Raw genomic sequence first — 27,230 nt, 5'->3', positions numbered from 1 at the left:
TGCCGAGTATGAGACTGTCTCAAGAAAAAAAGAGCAATAGTAGAAACAAAATTACACACACGCACGAGCACAGCGCACACCCACACACAGCGTCCCCATGGAAACAAGGTGACTCTAATTAGACCAAGATACAGATCTTCCCGACACTCATCCGACACTGCCTTCCCTAATCTGTGCATTCTCAAAAAGGGTGACGCACTCCTGTAATCAATCCCAGTACTCAGGAGGCAGAGGCCGGCAGATCTCTGTGAGTTTGAGGCTAGCCTCGCCTAAAAATAATAATAATAATGAATGAATGAACGATCTAGGCAGAGGTGGGGAGGCTAGCCTGGTCTATAGATAGATGACCTGGGCAGAGGTTGGGGTAAACTTCCAAGGCATGATAAGAGAGAGCTCAAGGATGTGGGGGTGAACAGATTGACAACTTCTGGGGACTCACAGGCAAAGGAAGAAGTGCCAAAATGTGTGTGTGTGTGTGTGTGTTGAGGGGAGGAAGGGAGAGCATCAACTCCAGCAATTTAACTCTCCACCGCTAGGTGGCACTATTTTCTTCAGACAGCACTAGCACCCTAGGCCCACTGACAGAAGAAACCAAGCCTGGAGGATTACCTTTTTGATAAAGAAAGCTCCTTGATGTCTTGGAAAGGAGCTGGGGCTAACAGACTGGAAGCCCAATGGGCTGTGTACTAACCAGGATGGGCCGCACCACCCGGGAGGCCCAGCAAGGGTGTGGCACAGAACACCTAGCAGGAGCTGAAAGCCAGGCCCTCAGATCAGCAAGATGTGACTTGCTCAGACAGAATAAAGCTGAAGGACAGTAGGCAGCCTGGCTCCAGGCACCAGCAGGGCCAGCATTTGGGAAGCGGAGGCAGGAGGATCCAATTTCAGGCTAGCCTAGGCTGACACTCAGTGAGACCCAATCTTAAAAGGCAATTATAGGGCTAGAGAAACGGTCCTATGGTTAAGACTGGGAACAAATGTCGACTCCCAGCATCCAGGACTGCATGTAATTCTCATTTCAGGGGACCCAGCACCCTCTTCTGGCCTCATCAGCACTAAGCATGCATGCACACAGCAAGCTTAAATACATGCAAAAAAAAAAAAAATCATTTATTCACATAAAACAAAAGTAAGTAAGCCAGGTGGGGTGGTTCACCCCTTCAATCCCTTTAAACCTGGGAGGCAAAGTTGAGGCCAGCCTGGTCTACAAAGTGACTTCTAGGACAGACAGGACTGTTACACAGAGAAACCCTATCTTGAAAAACCAAAGTAAATAAAAATAAAGAAATCTTAAAAAAAAAAAAAAAAAATCAAGGTCGTCCCAGATAGTGAGTCCAAAGGTGGCTTGGGCCGCAGGAGAAGCTGTCTCAAAAACCAGAAGCCCAAAGCTCCTGAGTGGCAGCCCGGCTTCAGCACTGTAAATCTCAAATGTCTACATGACGCTGTCAACAAAGCTGGCTCCTCGGGAGCCGAGGAGTGCTCCTCCATTGAGTGGCTCTCCACAGCATGACCTGCCCAGCACTGACTTCAGTCAGGGTCAGCCCTGCACTTTGGAAGACTCCCTCCCAATCTCTGCTAGTCATCTACAGATAAGCCAACTGTTGGTCATTTTATCTTTGGACACTTCCAAGGACACACGGCCCCTCACGGTGACATGGCTGTGCCCCACTAAGGGAAGCAGGCCCTGAGTGAATGGCTTTTCAGCCAATATCCCTTTCAGCACCCACAGCAGACACAACCAGATGATCCTAAAAAAGCTCAAGTTCACAGGCTGGCTGGCATCTCAACCCAGAGAAGCCTGTGACCCAAAGGCTGCCCACCTCTACCCCACTTTGGAGAGCATGGTTTTCTGGGCTGCCTTTCCAAATAGAGATCGGAACTAAAACACTCACAGCACCAAGAGAACCACAGAAATGGCACATTGCTCAAAACGGTTTTGCAACTGCCTTTCAGCCCTTGCCTGAAACAGCCAATCCTGTTTCGAGATCTTCAGAGAGGTTTAGCAAATTCGAGAACCAAATCAGGTTGTGTAAGAGTCAAAAGTGGGGTTGAAGAGATGGCTCAGCAGTTAAGAGCACTGGCTGCTCTTGCACAGGACCCGGGTTCATTTCCCAGTACCCACTTATCTGTAACTCCATTCAGGGGATCCAATGGTTCTCTTGATCTCCAGTCACCAAGCAGAAGCATATACACATACATGCATATATACATACATGCATACATACATACATACATACATGCAGGCAAAACACACACACATTATTTAAATCTAATTGAAAAAGAAAAGAAATACAAAGTCTTTAAAGAGTCCAAAGCAACAGACCCAGGACTCTGACCAGGTAGTCACTAACTAACTAAAATAAAAATGAAAATTCAACAGGAGGCAGCACACACTTTAATGGCGGCTCTTAGGAAGCAGGAGCAAGTGAGTTTCTGTGTGTTTGCACCTACTTAGTCAGCTCCAGAACAGCCACGGACTAAACAGTCAGACTGTGTTTCAGACATAACAAAACCCAAATCAAGGCCAGCATGCAGCTCAGTTGGTAGTGTTCGCCCATCATCAAATAAAAGGAGATGCTGCAGCCCCGTCCTCCAGACAATGATGGGCTGAAAGCCACACACAGTGTCTTCAGGAACCTCATCTTGGGGCCAGAGAGATGGCTCAGAGGTTAAGAGCACTGGCTGTTCTTCCAAACGGTCCTGAGTTCAATTCCCAGCAACCGCATGGTGGCTCACAACCATCTAAGATGAGATCTGATGCCCTCTTCTGGTGTGCAGGTGTACATGCAGCAAAACACTTTATACATTCATTTATTTATTAAGTAAATCTTAAACAACAAAACAAACACTCATTTTGCTGGGCAGTGGTGGCACCAAGGAGGCGGAGGCAGGTGGACCGCTGAGTTTGAGGCCAGTCTGGTGTACAGAGCGAGTTCCAGAGAGAAACCCTGACTTGCAGGTGTGTGTGACACATTGAACCTTCTCTTACGTGGCTTACTTTCTTTAGAAAACAAGCGAACAGACGGTAGGGATAGCTGACCACACTTGGAGTGTGACCTTCCAAAATGGCCGTTCTGTGCAGGCCACCTCTGATGTCAGCTTGGGAGGGGGCTGATGCGGGGCTACTGTGGACAAGAGTCTGTCTTGGAAAGAGCCCAAGCAAAAAAGCGGCCGTGTTAAGGGCAATGTGGTTTCACCTGCTGCTTCTCTGCTTCCAGCCTCCTGGTGACCCACAAGCGTTCCCATACGAGTGTATGCCTCCCCCCCCCCCCCCCCCGACAACGCACGGAGGCAAGCCCCACTTACAGCTGCTTCCCAGGGTTCAGGGAGCCCATGTCGATCTCTCGGTCGAACTCGGTGCGGATGTCATTGAGCGCACCGTCATCACCAAACGCCCCCCACTCCATGTTGACGCACATCCGCCCCTCGTCGCCCTCCACCATGTCGATGTGCCGCATCTCCTCCATGTAGCAGGCGTTGCTGCCAGTGCCTGGCCAGAGCAAGAGACTGCCCGTTCAGTGCCGCCGTACCCTAGCCTTGGCCACCACCCCCCTCCTCGCTGCTGTACAAGAGCCCTCACGGCAGCCTCCCGGGACGGCGCACGGGCGGGCGGGAGGACGGCGCACAGGTGGGCGGGAGGACGGCGCACGGGCGGGGCCTTAGTGCGCTGCTCAGCTGCACAGGTCCCAGCCCGGCCCAAAGCAGCTGCACCCGGGTGGCTACACCTTCACAGAGCAGGTGAAGGCAAACTCCCAGGCTGCTTCCCTCCTCCCTCTCCGCCCCCTCCCACCTACTCAGCAGCGCTGGCTCATACCAGGAGCTCACTCACCCACGATGAGGCCAATCTCACAGTTCTGATCATCATAACCACAGGTCATCATGGTCCCCACTGTGTCATTCACCACAGCCACAATGTCAATGTCAAAGTCCTGCAGAGGACCAGAGGACCTTCATCATCACCAGGGGGAGAAAGAGCACCGCGAAGGCGTGCTACTAACCCACAGCCACAGATGCTTAAACGCAGTGATCGCCCCCGAATCTCTGCCCCAAAGGACACTTTTCCGGACGGCAGCAAGGGCCAAGTCCGCATTGTCACCTTCTCCCCCACTCACTAACAACTGACCGACCTCACCCGCCATCTTGCCTCTCCATTCCTCCCTCACGTACAAAAAGCACTGGCCAACCGCGGCCATGCCGAACACTTATCCCTGATTCCACAGAACCCTCTCGTGCTCAGTCCACGGACAGACAGGGAAGGGCTTCAGGGCGGACCTGTCAGACCCTGCGGACCGGGCTCCCACCCTTTACTCACCCCTCTGCGCTGGATGGCCTTCCGGATCAGATCCACCACATCTCTGCCTTCCACGCCACTCGACTTGAACCCCTTGGTCCATGAGACCAAGAAACTCTAGAAAAGGACCAAAAAAATGCAATTTCCCACAACGGAAGCAGCAATATTCCAACAAGTCCTCAGCAGAGCCCTCTACCTCAGGCCTAAAGCCACGGATAAACCTGTACACTGTCTCCCAACTAGCCCAGGGAGCAGGCCGCACGCACGGGTTTATCACGATCCCTACCCCGAGGAAGGGGAAAGAGCTGTTAAATAGGATACATAGCCTTGTATTTCTGATCCTCCTGTCTCCACCTGCTTGAGAACTGGGGTTTCACTAGGTGCTACTGTGGCCGGTGCTGGGCGTGGCACCCAAGGCTCTGTGCGAGCTAGGCAAGCACCCTACCAAATGAGTACATCCCCAGCTTCCGGGCTAGCTCTCTCACCTATGGGTCTTTCTTGTGGCCCTTTAGATCAAAAGATCTTAATTTCCCACTCCTGCTAACCTGCACAGGACAAGGATAGCACAAAGTATGTGGGGTTAGTGGGCGGAACACCTCGGCCGCTCCCACTTCATCACCCATCACCACCCACCACACCTACATGGAAACACGTAAGTCTCAGTACTGAACGTTCATATGCAAACCCCCTCAGCGCCACTGCGCTGCAGATGGTCAGGAGTCCCCTTCCGAGAAAGCATCTCGGCCTGTCATACCTCATCTAGTTTGGTCTGGTGGCAGGGGAAGGAGAACGTGAAACCCAGTGGGAGCTTCTTCTCTTTGATCTGTAGCTTGTCCATGAAGTTGGCCAGGCATTCAGCAATGTGGTCAAACAGCTAAGGGCACAAACAGGAAGGTGAGCGGGGAGGAACAGAGAGGAGAGGCAGATCCAGCGTGATGCTTTATACTGATTGCCAATTTGTCAGAATCCAGCAGGACCTAGAAGACAGCTCTTGGGCATGCCCGTGAGGGAGTGCCTAGATTAGGTTCGTGAAGGTGGGTGAGCTCCCCTAAAGGTGGCTGGCACCTTCCGCAGGCCAGGGCCCAGGACCGATGGCCAAGGAGACCTTGAGCTGAGCACCAGCCCCCACCGAGGGCCCTGGTGGACCCTGCCTCCTGGCTGTGGACACAGTATGACCTTGGCTCCTGATGCCACACTCCTGCTACCATGACAGACAGTTTCTTCCATCTGGAGCCAAAAGTAAACCCCTCCTTTCTAATGCTACCTCTGTGACAGCAACAGGTCTCTTACACAAAACTGAACTAATGGAACTTAGGTCATCATTCGCTCTCCTGTGGAAAGGAAATCACATCTGGGCTCAGTCACGCGACATGCACAGAGGCAGGGTGCCAATTAGGGCTCTTTGGACGGACTCTTCCACCTGAGCCTTTCACATGAATCTCGGTCAAAAGAACCCCACAAGTCAGGAAGTCGTGGTTATCAGAGAGTCCATATGTGCCCTGAGAACCGAGCATCCTCTACCGGCCGTCATGGAAGTCCAGATTATCTTCCCAGAATGGAATGCCCACCTCACTGCCAAGAAGTGCTTTGGCACCCCTGCTCTTGGCAGGGGAGGGGCATTGGTGCTCTATGAACCAACTCAACAAAAATAAGCAACCTTTATTATTTTTCCTCTCTAAGAAAAAACTAATGCCCTGGAGGCAATTCAAAGAAATCATTTTGGGGTTTGTTGTTGATGTTATTCACGTGTGTGTGTGTGTGTGTGTGTGTGTGTGTGCGTGTGTGCCCGTGCCCATGAAGAACTGGAGTTACAGGTGTTGTGAGTAGCTTGATGTGGGCCCTGGGATCCAAACTCTTGTCCCCTGATAGATGAGCAACTGTTTTTAAAACTACTGAGTCATCTCCACGGTCCCTATTTTTGATTTCTAGTTTCAGGATGAAAGACGAGGCAGTGACTGCAAGGATGCACACAGCCACCACACCGTGGCAGGGAGGTGTGCTCCTGACGACTCGGGCTTCCAGTCAGGCCAGGGCCCAACGGAGCAGGTCCCTCCTCACTCCTCAGCACCCGAGAACAGAAACCGGCGGCTCTCCAGATGTTGAGAGACTGAGGCCGGAGGCAATGTGATATAAAGCAAGCAGAGGCCAAAGAGGGTGAAGAGTCTCGGACGAGAGGGCCGAGTAGCAAAATTGAAAAGCCAAGAAAGTAGAATGGAAGAAAGAAGGCCAAGGCTGGAGAGAAAGCTGACGGTCCTCTGTTGTTCCGTAGCCTTCTCACACCTCTCTGGGAGAACCAGCAAGCCTTCTCCGAATTCCGAGGCTGAAGCAGATCCCTTGATGGGGTTAACAGGCCCTCTGGCTCCCTGATGTCTGGGGTGATGAGCAGGTGTGGAGTCAGGGAGGAAGCCAGCCTAATCTAGGAGGAGCCGGCCCTCACTGAACTCCCACGTGGATTCTGTCCATCTGTCTCACCCTGTGCAAGGTTAACCACAGCTGATGCTGAACTTTGAGCCTCCAGTCCAAGGCAAGAGCATAGACAGGACAGGGCTGTCACCAGCACAGACAGGCCACCTTCCCTTGAGCTGGCTGGAATTTTCATCTACCGATGGGGCTTCTAGAGAGCAGCAAGCACCACTCATGCTGAAACATGTACGGATCAAATTACACAAATTCATAGCCTCTACTCCCCATGTCCATTAGTTTCTCTTTCCTTCCTTCTTTCCCCTTTCTTTCTCTCTTTCTTCCTTCCTTTCCTTTTCTTTTTTATTCAGTACTAAAGACTAAATCCATGGCTTTTAGCATGCTATCAGATGCTCCGCTACTGAGCTGTATCTCTAGCCTTTAGGGTGAATGACTATCTTTACCCAACGAAAAGAACGCACACAAACATCAAGCAATCATGGGAACTGGAGGGGCCTTTATCTGGAGTGGGGAGCAAGATGTCTTCCCAGTCCCCAGCAGCCTTCCTCACAGAAGCAAGAAAAAAGTCCCTGCACTCAGGGGCTGAGATAGGAGAATAGAGAATTTGGGGCCAGCCTGGGCTACCTTTCAAGGGCCTGTTATCAACTTAACCTAAATTCAGCTGGTCAGTCACATTTTAAGTTGTCCACACTTCAGGTGACCCACGGCTTGGCGCAGGGCAAATCTGTTGTAAAAAAGTTCTGAGTCAGTGTCAAGATCAAAAACCTACCAGCTTTCTGGGAGAAAAAGAGAGGATTGCTCTCTTGAGATAGAAGACTAACTCTTCCTGCTATCTGAAGACTGAGGATAAGATGCTGGAGAAGTCAACACCTTCCTGCCATAAAAAGGCTCAAAGGGCACAAGCCTGCTAGCTCTGTGCTCTGAACATTTCCTTTCCCAATTGATGTGAAGATCAGCTCACTCTTCTTCCCATAAGAGAGACACCTCAGAAACCTCAGGAGGCTGAGGAGGAAGGGGATGTCCTGATTGCTCTGGAACAGAAGGCAATGACCAGAAGACCCATTTCACCCTGGGAAGGTTCACAGTTCTGAGGACCTTTGCAAGTTTTTGAGGTTTGATTATTTAGCTACCGATCTAATAAAATTGCATTAAAAAAATCTATTTTGCTGGGCAGTAGTGGTACACACCTTTAATCCCAGCACTCAGAAGACAGAGCCCTGCAAGTTTGAGGCCAGCCTGATCTACAGCGTGAGTTCCAGGACAGCCAGAGATACTAAGAGAAATCCTGTCTTAAAAAAAAGAAGAACAAGAAGAACACATCTGCAGGGCTGGAGCGATAACGCAATGGTTAAGGCACTGGCTGCCCTTCCAGAGGACTGAGGTTCAATTCCCAGCAACCACATCATGGCCCACCATTGTCTGCAACAATTCCAGGGGATTTAACCCTTCACACAGACATACATGCAGGCAAAACACCAATGCAAATGAAATAAAATAAAAAATACACACACACACACACACATTTCTTTTCCTTTAATTAAAATCCTTAAACTGGGCCGGTGAAATGACACTTGCCATCAAGCCTGACCACCTGAGTTCAAATCCCAGAATCTACAGAGTGGAAAGAATCGATTCCCACAAATTGTCCTGACCTTTCCATGTATACGCACACAAAATAAATAAATGTGGCTAAAAGTAAAAATAAAAATGATCGCCTTTATAACTTCTAACCTGCCAGTTTGAGAGGGTGTTATTATTAGGGGTCATATTGTTTCAATTATTTCCATTCGAAAGAAGGCCACACTATAGAGAGCCCAGGCCGGCTGTGAACTCATTCCTCCAGGCTCAGCTTCTCAAATGTGAGGACAACCATGTGTCCCCGGCCCTGACAGTCTGAGAGGTTTCAAGGTAAAACTTTTCGGGGACAAGCTGCCAGGACCTTGGGCGCCTGGGCCCTTTGCGGGGTTGAGGCGCAAGTGGCTGTCTGTGGAGATGGGCAAATCGCCCAGTGCATTGTTCTGTCGTCCAAAGTCTTTTTCACAACCACAGCCAAGCCTCTTCTGGGCTTTTTGACTTTGTCTCATTTGGTTCTCAAATATTTGTCATCTGGGAGCAGGCCTCACAATGAGAGACAGAAGCAACACACAGAAAGGCTACCACATTCTCCATGAAGGGAGACAATACCATCGCTGGCCAGAGTCTGGGGACAAAACTCCCACAGAGAAACAGCAAACACCAGTGTGCGTGCTGCCTGTTCCACGAACCACACTATCAGCCCACGGCCTAACTCTTACCCATCATGCCTCTCTACAGACCGGGCCACTGCTAGGTGTTAACATTTGCCCGCAATCACACATCAAGATTGCCCCAAAACAGGACCTAAGCTTTCAGGCAAACACCCTGTCACTGTGTGGGCACAGTGCTCTTCCTGACACAAACACAACAGCCAGGAGACACCTTCAGCAGAACGAAAATGTCCACAGTCCCAGACATTCAGCCTTCAGGCTGACCCGATAAGCCCAAAGACAGGCAAAGGGTCTGAAAATATCTTCCCAGCTTGCTTACTCACAAATGGAACGCCTTTCCCAGGAGCAACCTGGCTGGTGGGAAAAGCCTGGCTGGGCTGATAAGGCCCCAACCTCTCCCATCTCCAGCGGAGATGCTGTGCCCTCTGGACACTCAGGGCTCCCACACGGGAAAGCCACAGCTGGAATAATGTCCAGGATGTCCTGCCGAGGTGGGTGAAGATGCAGGGTGTCCCACAGGCAGCGGCTCGGCAGCTGCCCCAAGAGGAAGACTGTACCTGGGTTCCACTGCCCCGCATGATGTCCTCAGGGATGGCGTAGATCTGGTTCTCCATCTCCACCCTCTGGAGGCCATTGTCTGTCACCCTTACTCGGAGCACACGGAAGTTGGTTCCTCCAAGGTCCAGAGCCAGGAACTCTCCATGCTCTGTAGACAAAGAGTGGCCACCGTCAGTGTGGGAAAGACAAGATCAAACCACCTCATGGAAACTGGGTAAGGCGTCAAGCCCCGAGTCCCTCATGGGGGAGCAGGGTCAATTGGGTCACTCTTTCTGGACACATCTGGTTCTCTCTCTCTCGGCGTAACACAGGTTTGCCTCCAGAGTCCTAGAATTACAAGCACGTCCCATCACACCCAGCCTTATGTTTGGCTTCCTTAATGATGAGATATTTTTATTACTTTGTAATTCACATAAACAATGAGACAGCTTCACATTTCATCTGTCCTACTTGCCTTGTCAATGACTTATCTGGGAAGAACCTCCTTTGAGAAAACACCGCCCATCAGATCGCGCAGTAGGCTTTATCTTTATCCTACCAGGAAACGAGCGCGCTAGGATAGGAAGCACCTAGCTGCTGGCCATAGCACAGCCGGCTACAGGGAGGCGCAGAATAAAAGAAAGGGCCGCAGAGGCCTGGGGTGCGTTGGAGGGCCAGGAAAGCAAGTGCTCCCCGGGGCAGCCTCTCCCAGCCTGCCTCCTCCTCTGAAAGGACAGACTTCTTTCCGGGTGGAGGGAGACTCCCTCACTGGTGTGCCACTCCACACTAAGACTCTTGTCTGATTGGCAGGGCCAAAGACATGCCTGACTACATAAACGAAAGGATTTAATCTGTGCCCAGGTCCTGGATCCCCTTAGCATCTTGTCCCTAACCCACCAGGACACCTCTCACCATCTCCCTGAATGTAGTGCCCACAATCTCTAAGATGCAAAGCAGACACTTGGGGAAGGTATCAGCCGTCTGAGGTTCCTCAGGACTCACCCCCACACCCTCGGTCAGGGGCAGTGCTAGCCTAACGCTCATCTGAAACGCATGTTATGTACGTGAGAATCCTCGCCTGGCTACTCTTTAGCTACAGACTCTTTGTACCCCAGGCACACAGAATTTGGTTTGACCTCTGTTCTCTTAAGTAGCGGTATCATACTTCCAGAACTGTCATGAGAGAATTGAGTAATGTTCTTAATCATCCAGAATTATAGCAAGAATGTAAAAGATAGAGCAGACAGCGGGCTCAGGACAAACACGGTCTCACACCTATTCAGACAACAGCAATTTTCCACTCCCTACGGGGCTCCTGAAGGCATCACCACCACTCACGCCAGAAGCCAGTTCCGAAAGGCTTACGAAAGCCTTGCCTGGGGGAGACTGCCCACCCCCTCCTCGTGGCCTCAGATGACTTTTCTGGACACTGGAGTACTGAAGCTCCACCGGCCATGGGGCCTCAGCCAGATTCTAGGAAACGCTATGTGTTGGTTGTCAGGGGGATGAAAGAGAAAAATCAAGGCTGAGCTGCCTCATCAGCACTTTGAGGCCCAGGACACACACGATCCGCTGAATCAGTGACCGTGGGGGACAGGGGTGGCCGGCACTGCCTCTGGTTGGTTATCATCCAAGACCAGCCCAGCTGGATTCAGGCCAGCGCGGCTCCATCAGGAATGTGATTCGGCTGTATTTTCTGGCGGACTAAAGGGGACTGTGAATAATAAGAGTGCTGCTGGGAACCGAGGCTCGCTCACCATTCCTTCAGAACACACCGCCCTCCTCAGCTCCTCCTCCACACCCGCTCATGACCCCAAGGACTGGGCCCTCTCTGAGTTCACAGCACCAAGCAGTGACTCCTGAAATCCTGATGACCCCACAAGGCAATGACGGACGCTTCTTCAGCCCCAGTCTCTACATCGCTCATATCCATCTCCCACAGATCAGAAGCGACAGACTTTACGTGTGGTGGCCAGGACTCATGAATTCTGGCTCAGCAGTGGCCTGGGCACATCAAGAGGCTCCCTGCACACGTAGCCTCACCACCTCCAGCACTGCTTGCCACAGTCCTCACGGGGTTTTGATGAAATGGGAACACAGGTTACATATGAACATATGAACACACAGATGGCTGTCAGTAAATGCCACTGTCCTTGTCCTCCTTCAGTATCACTCCTTGGTCTGAAAGGTCTCCTCCCAGCTCTTCTTGGCCACTCTGAATCAATATACTACTAGTGATAGCTCAAGCCCTACCTCCACTGGGATCCTTCCAAGACATTCCTAATCCCAGAACAGAGCTCATGGGAGCATGTGAAGAAGCAGCTCTGAGCAGGAGAAAGCTTCTGAATCAAGGGAACGTGCCTAGAGCAGGTTTCTTAGCCCAGCGTGGAGATCCGCTCCCGTAATCCACTCAGGAGGCTGAGACAGGAGCTAGCCTCAGCTACATAGTGAGTTTCAGTCCAACTCGGGAGAAGGAGGTTTCTTTTTGTTTGGTTTGGTTTTTTGAGACAGAGTTTCTCTGTGTAGCCTTGGCTGCCCTGGACTCACTTTGTAGAAAAGGCTGGCCTTGAACTCAGAGATCTGCCTGCCTCTGCCTCCCCCGGTGCTGGGATTTCAGGTGTGTGCTACCACCGCCTGGCTGAGAAGGAGGGTCTGGAGAGATGGCTCAGAGGTTAAGAGCACTGACTGCTCCTCCAGAGGTCCTGAGTTCAATTCTCAGCAACCACATAGTGGATGCCAACCATCTATAATGAGATCTGGTGCCCTCTTCTGGAGTGCAGATGTATATGCAGACACAACATTGTATACATGATAAATATATAAATCTGTAATAAACGGATAAGTAAATAACTTTTAAAAAAGAAAGAAATCACAACCAGGGTTGAAGAGAAGGCTTGGGGGTTAATGGAGCACTGCTCTTCCAGAGAAGCTGAGGAGCCCCCTGCCCCTCCAGCTCTAAGGGACCAGACACCTTCCAGCACCCGCACTCTGGATCCCATGGTGCACATGCACACGGTGGGCATACATGCAAATGATCACGGTGAGCATACATGCAAATGATGAGGACAGACTTTAGGCTGGCTTAATGGGGAGGCAGAGGCAGAGGCAGGCAGAGACAGCCTGGTTCAAATAGTGAATTCCGGGACAGTCGGGAGTCAGGGACCCTACCTCGAAATAAAAAGCTCTACAGAGAATCCGCCCCTAAGTAACAACAGGTGGTATTTGAGGCAGCTTATTCCACTACCTCATACTGAATCTGTTCTCCAATGCTTCACTTTCACATAGTCTGACTGGCAACTATAAGGGTTTTCTGAGAAGGACATGCCTGTTGATTTCTTTCATATTGTTAGGCATGTTGTTATCACTGGATCATAACTTTCACTTTATAAAAATTAAAATGAGAACTGATGAGCGGGCTCACTGCCACCAAGTCTGACAGCCTGAGTTTGATTCCTGGAACCCAGAGGATGGAAGAAGAGAACATACTCCTGCAAGTTTGCCTCTGACCTCGATATTTACCGTGACACCACACACACACACACAGACACACACACAGACACACACACACACACACACACACACACACACACACACACACACACAAAGGTAATAAAATATTAAAGATGTGATGGGAGATTGGCACATGCCCTCGATCACTGAGATCCAGCTAGCTAGCCAAAGGGTTTTTTTCCACCGTGAGCAGCGAGTGAGCACTGGAAAGCTGTAAACCCTCAAAAGGGAATCCTTCACTTACACGCCAAGAGTGTAAAACCTGGAGGCAACAGCACCTTTCCCCACGTCCCCTCCCCCCAGCCCTCCATGGCAGGAAGTGATGCCTCTAAAGCTGAATCATTTGGCTCAGGTCACACAGGGGTGAAAGAGGGCTAGGGTTTGATGCAAGGCTTCTGACTCGGAGCCTGTGTCCGGCCTTCCGGGCCACACCTTCCTCTCCGTGCTCTCATTCCTGGAAACCAGAGTAGTGAGAAAGAAAGCAAAGACACCCTCATTTCTACCAGGAAACCCAGCTCATCTCTTGAGAAGCTAGAGCTTCCATACTGAGTGAGATGAAGATGGCAGGTCCTTCGCTGATGCCTGTGCCCAAAAGAAGCCGATCCTCTCCCGTCACCTCACAAACCTCTGTACCACCTCCCCGACTCCACAGCCCTCTCTGAAGACGACGCTCGTCATTTAAAAACACCCAGACACAAGCAATAATGAACAAAAAACAAATCTGAAAATACTTCTGTCCACAGCTCAAATACTAGTGACAGAAGGACAGGGTTGTGGTGCCCTTTCCAACAGGGAAGGGTGAAGCTGCTCCCTCCAGCCACTCTTGCTGACTCAGTTCCCATCACACACACACACACACACACACACACACACACACACACACACACGTAATAAAAAATTAAAAATGTGAGCGTATTGGCACATGCCTTTGATCAGGGCAAAGATTCAGAGCCAGGGCTGGCTAGCCAAAAGGGTTTTTCCTCGGTGAGCAACAAGTGAGCACTGGAAGCTGTCAGCCCTCAAGTAGGGAATCCCTCACTTCCAACGCCAAGACTTTCAGTGTGACTCTTATCAGATACATAAGGTCGGGAGATAAAGGGCTCGGATGTCCCCTGGGAACTCAACCTGTCACAGGCAGAGACCGGGCACTGCAATGGCAGTTGGCTGATGTGCCTGAGGTGAGGAACGTGACATCAGTAACTCCAGGGCTGTTTAAAAACTTCCGAGGCCATCTGGCACCTGATGACGTCTAAGTTCTTGGGTTTTTTTTGTTTGTTTTTTTCAGTTTGTGTGTGTGTGTGTGTGTGCATGCTGTTTTGTTTTGTTTTGTTTTGTTTTTAAGGTTAAGGGCCAAGGGTAAGGTGAATGTCCAGCAGGGTCTATTCTGAACCATTAGGTACTTGCCACTAGTTAAAATAGATCACCACCTGCTCCTCCCGTCAGGCGTTCCGCTCCGTAGGCCAGCCAGCCCTGCTAAGAGTGCCTTGCAATAAAAAGGTGACAGCCTTGTATTTCGAAGCTGCCTTGCCCATTCCTCTGAGGCAAGCACGCTGAGAAACGGCAGCGTCCTGTCCTAAGCCCCAGCAGCAGGTAATTAAACAGGCTACCCAGAAATGATGGGTTCTGGGAACCCCTTCTAGACAAGGGGCATCCTACACAGCTCCCGGGGGGGCTGGGCAAGCTTGAAGGAGACAAAGGTCTGTGTGCAGCAAGGGTTAGGGGAAGGCTAACACAGCTCACCTCCTAAGCAGCCCTTGCCTCCAGGTTTTTCTTTTTTATTATTTACAATTTATTCGCTTTGTATCCCAGTTGTAGGCCCCTCCCTCATCTCCTCCTGGTCCCACCCTGCCTCCCTCTTCCTCCCCATCCTTCTTTTCATTTCTTCTCGATCTGTTTCTTCTGTAGAGTTTTGCACCATTTCATTAGGACCAAGGTGCAACCACAAAAATAAGAAATGTTTGTTTTTGTTTTGTTTGTTTTACATTTATTACATTGTGCGGGTGTGGCCTCCACAGGACACCTTGTGGGAGTCTGTCTGTCTGCTCCTTCCACTGTGCTGGCCCCAGAATCGAACTCATATTGTTGAACTTGGCTGCCTTTATGTACGGAGTCATCTCACTGGTTTTGGGTTTTTGAGATTGAGGCCTAAAAATCATGGTAATCCTCCTGCTTCAGCACCTCCCCACAAGGCCCTGAGTGCTGGGATTACAGGTGTGAGCCACCATACCCAGCTGAAACACACTACTCTAACATTAAAAACAGGTGGCCATCGCTCCAGCCCAGAGTCCGACACTGGGCCTGGCCCGTCTTCACTAGCCAGCCATGTTTCCAATGGCTTAGCCTGTTTAGACTCTCCATCCTCTTCGTCACTGGTCTGGGGCAATGAACAACCTGTTACAACGCTAAGGCGAAGGCATCAGCTCTGTGTTTTCTACTTTTCACTTACTTTCTCACTTTAGACTATACAGTAGTTGGCATAGAAAGGGTATGATTAACTTATCTTGAAGCTGGGCGCGGTGGTGCACACCTGCAACCCCAGCACTTGGGGAGGCAGAGAGGAAGGCGGATTCTCTGTGAGTTTGAGGCCAGCTTGGTCTACAAAGGGAGTCCAGGACAGACAAGGCTAGACAGAGAAACAAACCCTGTCTTTAAGAACAAAACAAACAAAAATACAATCAAACAAAAAACTTATTTTTGAAAGTTAAAAACAAAACAAACCCCAAAGGGTCAGAGAGGTGGCTCAGTGGTTATGGGCATGCACTGCTCTCTTCCAAGTAACTTTTTTGGTCCCCAGCATCCACACTGTGCAGCTCACAACTGCCTTTAACTTCAGCTCCAGGAATCTGACACCCTCTTGTGGCCTCCCAGAGCACTGCACTCATGTGCACACTCTAAACATATACAAAACTTAAAAATAGAAGGGACTGGAGTCTACGCCTATAATCCCAGCACTTAAGAGGCAGAGGCAGATCTCTGTGAGTTCAAGAACAGCATGATCTACATAGCGTACGTATTCCAGGCCAGCCAGGGCTACTTAGTCTTAAAAAATAAACACAAAAATGAAATAAAATAAAGAGAGAGAGAGAGAAGAGTAAAAAACTAAATCCATCCTAAGTCTGTGGACCAAATATTTCCCTGCCACTAGCTGCTTCAACAGTGAGCATGGGAGACAGCTCCTAAAATCTCCACAGTTGCTGATCGCAGCCCGGCCACTGACTCAACCGGGAGGAAGGGGATGGTGGGGAGGAAGGGGAATGGTATAAACCGATGGCTTCTGCTCATGCAAGAATACCTTCCAGGCACAGGCAACAGGGCTAGTGTGAATCTGCCAGATGGGGAAAAATGGTAGCCTACACGGAAGTTCACGGCATGTTTAAGTGTGAGCACGTCAGGACACTGGTCTGGCATAAGATGGCACCAATTTATAGCTGCCAAAATCAGGTCGTGTCAAAAGCAGCTATGGCATAGAGCTGATGCAAATGGTGCCACGAGCCCCTAGCGAGTTTCACTGTCAAAGACTCTTGTTCCCAAGGTCAGATTGTGTCTTCAAAAGGCTTGAGTGTGAATAGCACTGTAGGGGATGGATGGCTATAGGGCCAAGAAGATGACTAGAGCATTACATGACAGCCCAGCCAAGCAGCAGTGAAGGCCAGATAAGGGGTCATCCTCCTGGATTGGACTGCCCAGTTTAGAAGAGGTAATGGTATGTATAATTTATTTAATTTGACTTTATGTGCATTAGTTGGTGTGAGGGTATCAGATCCCATGGAACTTTAGTTACACACTGCTGTGGGTACTGGGAGATGAATCCGGGTCCTTCAGAAGAGTAGAGCAAACCTAGACAGCTGGTTAAGGGCTGCTCTGGAGTCACGGAGGATTCCCAGCCCTTCCTGGCCACCCAGTGCCAGAAGCAGCAAACAGTCAGGTCACTGGAGAATACACAAGTAGACTTTGACATTCAGCCTCTGAACTGGCCCTGTGACATGCCATGCCCCCCAAGAAAGGGGCCTAACCATGCCGTTCCACAGCAGTGGTGCCTGCCAGTGGCCTCTGGGGACTGCAGGGACTGTGAGACCCTACCTTTAAAAAGAAAAAATTCAATACAACAATGATCAAGCGTTTGACCCAGTGCCCAACATGCATACACCAACGCCACCCACTCTGGAGGCTAACACCCACTCTGGAGGCTATCAGTACAATCTCTGCTGAGATCGTCTGCACCTCATAAACTCTTACTAACTTGCTTGTGTGCTCGCTGTTGACTCAGGCCTCCTCGGCATAAATGTTGGTCTAATACACAGCAACCAAGATAAGGGGCTGCGGGCAGTTTGCACACAGCCTATCACCAAGCTGGTCTCCCTTTATCACGGCCTCATGCTTGCGTTATATGGCCCCGTATCACTCTCTAATTGTCTCATCTGCGTAAGCTTGATCTCCCTGAGGACAATGCTCAGTCTTCAAAGGTAGGACGCTGGAGCTTGGCAGACCGCTGCCTCACAGATCACTGAACCTTGCTGAGGACTTTCTGGATCAAACGAAGCCAGAGCTCCCAAAAGAAGAATGAAGGCATTGTGCTAGGCGTGTGGGAGGTACGTGGAAAATAAAGCATGCCGCTGGTGGCGTGCTTCAGGGACGGGCACTGGCTCGGAGCTGACGGCGTTGAAATCCCAGCACCACCACCTGCCTGCTCTGCGACCACTCTCTGTAAACTGACTTTCCTTTTGAGGGTGTTTTCGCACAGGACTATCTGTTATCTGGTACACAGATAGTTATCTCTCAGTGACCACACCTAGCCCAAGGATGCTTTCCGGGATTTGAGTTTCATTTGTATCCCACGACTAGGGGCTTATGGGTATTCTCATGACTCATCATCTTGTGAGATCTGTACTTGAGCATACCCACTTATGTAAGGTGCTGTGCAGTATTCCTTCAGGAAAAGATACATTTCCAACATGGTGGCATTGTAGGCACCGCTGGGAACATGGGAACCTCTTCAAGGTATAGAGTTGAACTGTCATATATATACAACGCTTGTCACCTGTCTGTCATACAACCTAGACCACCGACCCAACTTATTGCAAAAGCTTTAGTCAGGCACTTGCTAAGGGCCCCAGACACACACACACACACACACACACACACACACACACAGGCACACTCACATACCTGGCATCTTTGGCATATTCATGTTTGACTCCTGGCTCAGCCTGTCATTAGTTGTGTGAACTTGGGCAAATTATTTGACCATCCAAGCCTCATATTCTAAGTAGAAGGATAAAATTCTTTCTTAAGGGCTGGTGAGATGGCTTCAAAGTACAGGTACTTGCCATAAAGCCTGACAAACCAAGTTCCATCCCCAGGACGCACATGGTAGGAGGCGGAGAGAGCAGGCACGGCACGCTGACCTCCACACACACAATAAATACATACAAACGTCCACCTCGGAGAATCTTTGCTTATGTAAAAACCAGGGCTAAGGGGGCGGCTCAGCAGTTACAAGCACTTACTGCGCTTACAGAGGAGCCAGAATCCATTCCAGTGCCCACGTGGTGGTTCCCACCCAGTGTCTAACTCTGGTTCCAGTGGACCCAATGCCCTCTTCTGACCTCCCATGGCTCTTAGCATGGACATGGCAACAGGCATGCAAGCAAAACACTCAGATACACAACATTAAATAAATCTTTAAAAATTAATGAACACATGTAGGTGCTCACTTAGAGAAATACAAGCTATCCTCCAGAATTCAATACATTCATCAGAATGTCAAACTGAAACATAGGGCAGGCACGGTTTCCAGTCAGAATGAGACAGAACGGTAAACATGCTAATCTGGTGTGCACAGCAGAACTCCCAAGGGCCTCTCCCCCACTTCAAGGGGCTCTTTGAAGGTCTGGGAACACACACACACACACACACACGATGACCCTGAACAAGGACGCATGCTCAGTGCTGGGGCCAGCCAGGTCACAAGGCTTCAGCAAATATTCTTATTTTAGGAACTGTACAAAGTCTTGTTAAACCAGATCTCAGAGACTCTCTATGGTGTTCCTCAAGGGCACACGGAGATCCAGGGTCACGTTCCAACACACACTGGCTTGCACAGCCCGAACCCTGCATGGCCTCCATGGAACTCAAATGTACTGGCCCCAGGCTGGCTGCTCAGCCCCACTGCTCCTTGATTCTTGCGCTGGCCTGAGCTCTCTCCCCTGCTCCCCAGAAAGAGAGAATATGCCAGCACCCCCACCTTTTATGGACCTCCCAAGTGCCGATTTAGAACATGGTGTCACCGCGACACCACGTCTCCCACTCAGCCTGTGCTGATGAACTAACACGGGAACGAATATTCTGTCCACGCCCCCAGACACTTCACCCTTTCCACCACATCAACAGAGGAAGAGTCAGCATTCACACTCACATGCAAGGCTTTCTGGGATCTAGACTTCACCCCTCTGCTGTGTGGTTATTTCCTTTACAGTTAGAAGGTTCCCTCCTGGGAGGTGGCTGGTGGGCACAGGGCTCAGGAAGGCAATGGGAAGACCCTCCCGAAGGCTATACCAACAGTAGCAAATGTGGTGGGAGAGGAGACTGCAGCCACCTGAAGGTTGGGCAGGGAGCTGTAGGGACACAGCTTTCACAAGCGGTCTTCCATGCTCCTGTAAGTGGCCCCAATAAACTCACTGGCTCACAAGACTGGATGGCTGTTTGTCTCCCCAAAAAGTCAAATAACACTATCTTTCCAATGTCAGTCTCTTGCTTGGTGGAATCATAAGAGAGTATCCAAATAGGAGATTAAACAAAGCTCAATCAACAGCTTATTTCAGTCTTAGGGACTGAAAGATGGCTCAGCAGTTAAGAGCAATGGCTGCTCTTCCAGAGGACCTGGATTCAATTCCCAGCACATGGCAGTTCACAACCATCTGTAACTCCAGTTCCAGGGGATCTGATGCCCTCTTCTGGCCTCTGCAGGCAGACACCTATGTGGTATACAGAAACACATGCAGGCAAAACATATACACACAAAAATAAAACAAATATTTTTTAAAAGTTTTACTGGAATATATACAATGGCCCTTCACATTTTTTTCCAGTTTACTTAAGTTAGTTTTTCACGGGGCTCATGAAATAATCTAAACACCAGGAATGGCGCTGGGGTGCGGGAGAGGGAAGGGGAAGGGGAGTGCGAGCTTGGAGGGTGGGTGCAAGGAGAGGGAGGGCAAGAAGTGGGGAGAGGGGGCGTCAGAACTAAGGTGTCGGGTTATATAGTGAAGGGCCTCCGGGAGAGAAGCCCGCCCCTAGGTGGAGGGCAGGGCATACCAGCACGGAGGGACTTTAGACATCACCAACCACGGCTGCCATGGCCAACCACCAGCCATGCTATCTGTGTGGGACTGGGAAACCCAAACTGAATCAAGAAGCCTTGCTCAGCACATGAGCAGAAAACAAATGGCTGTCCGCAGCGCCCAGGGAGGGCTGACTGACAGAGTTTCCACTCAGGCTGTCCAAGCTGCTGGATGATGTCACCCCGTCCCACAGCCTTCCTCGCAACTCCCAGTGTTTGCAGCAGTCTGTGTTGGCCTTTAAAGGGGAAACCGAGGGACCCTGACTAAGACTAGTTCTCTGTGTTCAGTCCAGAGACCCTCCCTTGGAGCCCACCCGCACAGCACCTGTCCCATCCGGAGTGGACCTCACGAATGTGGGAAGCATTTTCACAGCTGCAGTGGGGTGCGTGGTGGCTCCAAGTCCTTTCTCCATTTCCTTCCGGAACCGCCTAGAAATCTCCAGAAGGGTCTCATCTGAGAGACGCATGTGGTAGAGATACTGGTCAACCTGAAAGGGGAGAAGACAAGAATAGGTTAAATGGATTACAGTATACACTACACGGTTGTCATTAGACATCACTCAGCCCTTTAGGAAACTCAGGTTTGCAACCCAAGCATTCAGGTGGCTGAGGCTGAGGCTGGTGGATTGCGAGTTTCGGGGCAGCCTGAGCAACACAGAGAAAAGCTGTCTTTTTTTGTTCTCTTGAGGTGGCAAGGGCACCCCCTGTGGAGGAGCACTTCCAAGCATGTACAAGAGTCTAGCTGAACCCCAGCAGCACAAGAAACAAGACAGCCCAACAAAACCTGCTGGGCCTGGTGAGTTCCCAAATTCTAACATTTTGGAGGCAGAAGAAAAGTTCAAAGCCATCCTCCTGACCACAGGGCCAACTTAGGCTTACGGGAGACTGATCAAAACAAAATAAAACAAAAACCCAGGCTTAAGTTCCTTCTCAGAGAATAGAGAACTAGAGGAGAGCTAATTTTCAATGAAGCTAAATTAGGACACTCAGTAACAGCATCCTGTAGCAGAGGCTCACGGCCTCTCCTCTTGCTGCCCAAACTGGCCTGAACCTCACATGGCCAGTCGTGTCAATCCCATCCCTCCCCGCCCCAGGGCCAGCAGCCATCACCTCCTCCCCAGTTTTCACACAAACTTCAGTTCTGTCTTTAACTCTTCCATCACTTTTCCAACCCCCACCCCCAGACTCTACAGTTCCTCCATTTAAAATCTGTTAAGTGTTTCCTGCCGTGGTGGTTTGAGTAAGAATGGCCCCCATAGAGTCAGACATTGGAATGCTTAGTCACCAGGGAGTGGGGGATTAGGAAGTGTAGCCTTGTTGAAGTAGGTGAAGCCTTGTAGGTGGGGGGGGCCCAGACTCTCCCTCTCTCCCTCTCTCTCTCTTTCCCTTCTCCCTAATTCTACTGCCCAAGCACGGTGCCTGTCTGATTATCAACACAATAATGGACTAACCCTCTGAAACAGTACGCAAGTCCTCAATTAAAGGCTTTCTTTTTAAGAGTTACCTTGGTCGTGGTCTTTTCACAGCAATAGAACCCTGAGTGACTAAGAAACCATTAAATATCCTAAACCCCACCTAAGCCAGCCTCTGCCCACCTCCTAACAACTCGGCAGGTCTCTGCTCTTTGTGACATTCTTTCTCAGGTATCTGTCCAAGTTGTCTTCCCTAAGGACAGCTGAATCTGCACATGCACCCGTCCCGCCAGCCCTGAAGACAAGTCAGGCCTCCCACGCTAGTTCAAGGACTCAGCTTTTTCTTGCCCCATACCTAATCCACAATTCAGGAGAAAAAAAAAATGCTTTTCAGTCTAAACCCACCCAACAGGCATTTAACTCTGACTGACTGAACACCATGGCTAGGAGACAGTAGTCATTTACTCTTGTGATGTGGGGCTGCCTAACAGCTGACTTCTGAAGAGAGACTATCAGAGCACATAGTCCAGGAACCCTCCAACACAGAGACAGCGCAAGGAGGCAGCTGATCCTCTTCTGGACGTTGCCATAAATGTGAAACATGGCAGAACTAGAGCCCCTGCTTTATTATTTCCAGGGAGAGGAGAGACCCAGAAATCTCTCCAACAACCCCTTTCCACCATTACCACGGAGGCAGACAAAATCCCACACAGCAGGGCAGAGCCTGCAGCACCTTGTAGTGGGTCCCTCTGCCACTTCCTAAGTTACTAAAGAGCAAATTTGTGGTGCACGACTGTGATTCCAGCACTCAGAGGGGCAGAGGCATTTGGATCTAAGTGAGTTCAAGGCCAGCCTGGTCTACAAAGGGAGTCCATGAGAGTCAAAGCTACGCAGACAAACCCTGTCTGGGGGAGGGGAGAGCAAATTCCCCAGCAATCATTCTGCTTTGCCAGGTAAGTGCTTTACATTTGAGCTGTCCCCAGCCCCATCTTCGAGGTCTTAATTGCTAATTGTTCTCATTCCCAACTCCAAGAATGAAGTTAAAAGGCCGCCCTTTAAGAGGCCTGTCACCCTTTGCTCAGTAGATCTAATCACCTTTGGGTAGCAGATAAAAACGATAACGGCAACGTGGCCATTAACAGTCGGCAAACATTTCCGGCACTGCTCACTAACCCAGCTGACTAGATCCATCCTCTTCGGTGAACTTCTAAGCACGCCACCGGTGCCCACTCCTGCCTTGGTGGGGGCCCTGCGGCTGGCGGGCAACGAGGTGTGTGCAGCCTCCAGAACTGAATCCTCCCATTTGCCCCCAGACACATCCGCTATTAGAAAGAGGGCGTCCGACTGCACTCTCTCACCCACCGGTCGCCTGACCTCAGGCCAAAAGCCGTCCAGCCCGCACCCGCCCGCTGCCTCCCTCCACGCTCGGTCTTCAGTCACAGCTCAGCCGGCGTCTGATAACTTCTGCTTGGTCTCCATCCTGCCACTTGAGATAACAGTTCCCAAACTTGGCTGCAAACCAGAATCACATGGGGCGCTTTCAGAAGCTTGTGCGTGTGTGTGTGAAGGAGGGGTAATTTGGGTTTTCTTCTTACTGGCTTTGTGAATTTTTTATTATTTTGATTTTTTTGTTTTGGGAGGAGAGAGAACAAATTGGATGGGTAGGAGGTGGGGAGGATCTGGAAAGACAAAACCAAAGTATATTATGAGCCAAGCGTGGTGGCACGAACCTCTGATCCCAGCACTCAGGGAGGTAGAGGCAGGAAGATCGCTGGGAGTTCGAGGCCAGCCTGATCTAACACAGCGAGTCCAGGACAGCCAAGGCTACACAGAGAAAGCCTGTCCTGAAAACAAGCAAAGGAGCAGGCCACGGGTGTTGAAGATAACTCATCCAGGAAAAGTGCTTCCTTACAAACACAAAGGCCTGAGTCCCACCCCAAGAATCTGTATTTTAAACAGCCAGGGGGCTAGAGATGGCTTGGTGGTTAAGAGTACTGACTGCTCTTCCAGAGGACCAGGGTTCAATTCCCAGCATCCCCAAGGTAGTTCAGAAGTGTCTGTAACTACAGTCCCAGAGTATCCAATGCCCTCTCCTGGGCTCCTGTGCCCCAGGCATGAGCATTTCGAAAACATTCAGACAAAACACCCATTCACATAATAAGAAAAGAAAAAGCCAGGCATGATGACATTACATCTGGAATCCCACATTGATGGAGAGACAGAATCCCTGGGACTCCCTGGCCAGACAGCCTAGCCTAATCAACAAGTCCCAAACCAAAGAAAAACATATAAAATGATTATGATTTTCAAACAACACTCAACAGTGCCCTGTGAGGCCCACAGCCAAGTGCTTGCATGTGTGCACACAAGAAAAGCCAGGCGTCGGGACATTAGAGCCAGGGTGAGAAAACCCGGAGCTGATTGATCCAGGCTTGTGGAGAAGTGTGACAGCGCCCCCACAGTCAAGACAGAATTGAGGTGTCAAGTAAAAAGCTCTCCCACTGCCTCTTTTTTTCCCTTCCTCTTCTAGAATTCTCTCTGCCAAGTGGCACCCTTGGGGGCCACAGACGATCCTCATCCATACTTAACCACACTCAAGGTTTAACAAGGCAGGACTCACTGCCCCAGACTGTCCCCTTCTCCTTCTGTGTTGGGTTCGAGCCTGGGAGGTGGGGGTAGGGAATGGAGGAGGGTGCTTCCTTTCACATCTCTATATCAACTGGAGGCGAAAGACAGAAGCTTCCTTGCTGGTGGTGGGGGTCACGGCGCAGGCCTGAGCAAAGCAAGCGAGAGTCCAGGAAGGGAAGGCCTCCAGGCCACCCAGGCCAGGGGTGTGTTGGAGATAGCACTTCTGGCTGACAGCAGTTCAGCAAGGTTGAAGAGATCAGCACTTCCTCCTCATTGGGCAATTTGGGTCAGTTTCATTTCTCCCACGACACCAGTGTGACATGACTCTTCCTCCAGAGTCGGGGGTGGAGCCAGGACAAGCTCTAAAGAAAGCAAACCCCGTTCGAAAGGGAAGCCAGTATGGTTCAACCTTTACAATACTCTAGACCTGCACAAATGAGGGCGGAAGCAGGGAACAGGTACAATGGCTCACATCTATAACACCAGCACTAAGGAGGCTGAGCCACGAGAATCACAGGTTCGAAGTCAGCCTTGGCTACACAGCAAGACCATGTCTTATCAAAACAAAACAGGAATCTTGGGCAGGAAGAAACACACAAAGACCACCGGAGCATTTTAAAGCAGCCATGCTCTTGACCGGTCCTCCTGGCCAGGCAACCTCCTGCAGGTCTTGGTGTCAGGACGCTGGCTGCCAGACTGGCCAGACTCTCTGCTGCAGGCCAGTGAAATGAAAATCCTGATTGCAGAAGAGCCCTGTCCTCTTGCCCTGACTGTCAGGAAGGACAAAGCTCTACGCTCAACTCCTTGGTCAAGAAAGCCTCTGGCTGAAGCTAACCTGGATCACCAAATCCCTCCAGGAAGCAGAAGGAGCATAAATAATACAGGAAGAACCAAGGGTTCGCCAGTTGTCTCTGCAGGACACACCCTCCCGGCAGACGGGTGACTTGAGGTGATCAAACAGGAAAAGCAAGTGACTGCACCAGCTTCAACACCATCGGAACAAAGCCATGGCGGGAGCCAGAAACACAGGTGGCCGCCCCTCCCCCAGCCTCCAGTCTGTGGTTACTTCTATTAATATTCAGAACTTTCTCTCCAGTGATTCTGGAGGAACATTAAGTCAATCCTACCATTAGCTTCAAGTTCAAGGCCTGTCTGGCTTCTTAACACTTAGGTTCCTGGCCTAAAGAAACAACTATGTCAGCTGTCTCAGCTCCAGCCTGGCTTCCTACAGGACAGTTTGGAAGGCCCTGCAGGTGACCACAGGGACTGTGGGGCAATATCACACAGGAGGAGAGCAGGCCACCGGCTACCACCTACGGGGACAGAGATGTGTCTCACAAGATGACCAGTGAAAGAAGCAGGCGCAGTAGGGCACCGGCCACCCTGGGCGGCCATTCACACGAATCCAAAAGCAGGTCTAGGTTGATATAGGCCGTGGCAGTTCCGGTTCAGTGGCGCATGCCTGTAATCCGGACACTCAGGGAGGCAAGGAAATCAGGAGATAGTTCAAGGCCATCCTTGCTTAGGCAAGCCTAGGCTACAGTGAGAAGCTTGCCAAAAACCAAAAACTTTTTAAAATGGGGTGGGGGGAGGAGGGGGGACAGTGATAGCCTTTTCAGGGTGGGAGAGGGGAACTGGTGCCAGAAAATGGGGTTGGTTCTGGTGATACTGGATGGATGGGGTTATTATTACATGTGTATTTCATTTCATGTGCATCATACTTCAGTTTAGAAAGTTAGGAAGGAGCTGGGCACGGTGGCACATGCCTGGCACTCAGGTAGGCAGAGGCAGGCAGATCTCTATGGGTTCAAGGCCAGCCTGATCTACAAAGCAAGCTACACAGAAAAACCTGTCTCGGGGGGAAAAAAAAAAGTTAGGCAGGCTGGGCCTGCTGGCACAGGCCTGCTGTCCCAGGCACTCATGGGGCCCTGGGTTTCATCCCCGGTAGTACAAAAATAATTTAAAATACACCAGGCCTGTAAGATGGCTTAGTGGTAAAGGAGGTTGCTGCCAAGCATAACTGGAGTATGACCCCAAGAACCCATATGCTGGCTTCCAAACATGCACCACAACAAACACACACACACACACACACACACACACACACACACACACACTCTCTCTCTCTCTCTCTCTCTCTCTTTCTCTCTCTCTCTCTAGATAAATATAATGAAAATTTAAAATACATACTTGATATGCACAGCACTCGGGAGGCTTAGATAGAAAGAGCTCAAGTTCAGGGCCAGCCTGAGCTACATAGAAAGACCCTGTGTAAGGTAGTAGGAGAAACAAAATGGAGGCAGCACGACCATGTCCCTAGTCTACCTTCTGTGCAGAGTCAGAGACCCAGGCGATCAGAGGGGTCAAGAGGACAGCTGGGGACGCCCTCCTCTAGACACAGCCTTCCACAGACAGTGAGCTGACACATGCTTGCAGCACTTTCAAAAGAATTCATTTCTTTTTTCATTCTTCCTTTGCCAGCGTTTTATCACCAGCTTTGACAAGAAAACCAAAGCTTGGGGAAGCTTCCCCAGACCACAAGCCTAGTCCCTGACAAGGCCCACATCAGGTGGTCGGTCCAACCTGGGGCACAGGTGTGTCCACTCTGGGAAAACTGGCAAATGCTACCCGTGCCCTCATTAATTATATGTAATATTCTCAGACTCCTCCCAGGAGGAGGGCCAAGGCTGAGCAGAGGACCAGGGAAGACCAGGTGTCTCCGATAAAGGAGGGAGCCATAAGCCAGGGAAGAAGACGCAGAGTAAGCTGCATCCCCTGCTTTCTAAACCCAATGGGAAATAACAGATCTGCTGCACGCTTTCCTCAGATGAGAAGGGGAGGTTCTG

The 27,230-nt window shown here is 50.5% G+C and overlaps 1 protein-coding gene across 1 annotated transcript in view; it reads right to left on the bottom strand.

The window, feature by feature from the left end:
* Window positions 1–27,230, bottom strand: part of Hk2 (hexokinase 2) — a 53,848-nt gene that overhangs the window by 16,543 nt on the left and 10,075 nt on the right. Inside the window, exons 2-7 of the mRNA XM_021658101.2 lie at window positions 20,670–20,832; window positions 9,516–9,664; window positions 5,046–5,165; window positions 4,313–4,408; window positions 3,830–3,929; window positions 3,307–3,490 (exon numbers count right to left, since the gene is read on the bottom strand). Coding sequence (XP_021513776.1) covers window positions 3,307–3,490; window positions 3,830–3,929; window positions 4,313–4,408; window positions 5,046–5,165; window positions 9,516–9,664; window positions 20,670–20,832 — 812 coding nt within the window. The remainder of the gene's footprint in view (window positions 1–3,306; window positions 3,491–3,829; window positions 3,930–4,312; window positions 4,409–5,045; window positions 5,166–9,515; window positions 9,665–20,669; window positions 20,833–27,230) is intronic.

This window comes from Meriones unguiculatus, chromosome 5 (assembly GCF_030254825.1).
Source record: "Meriones unguiculatus strain TT.TT164.6M chromosome 5, Bangor_MerUng_6.1, whole genome shotgun sequence".
In the NCBI taxonomy this organism is placed as follows: Eukaryota; Metazoa; Chordata; class Mammalia; order Rodentia; family Muridae; genus Meriones; species Meriones unguiculatus.
This window is presented reverse-complemented; position numbering and strand designations above follow the sequence as displayed.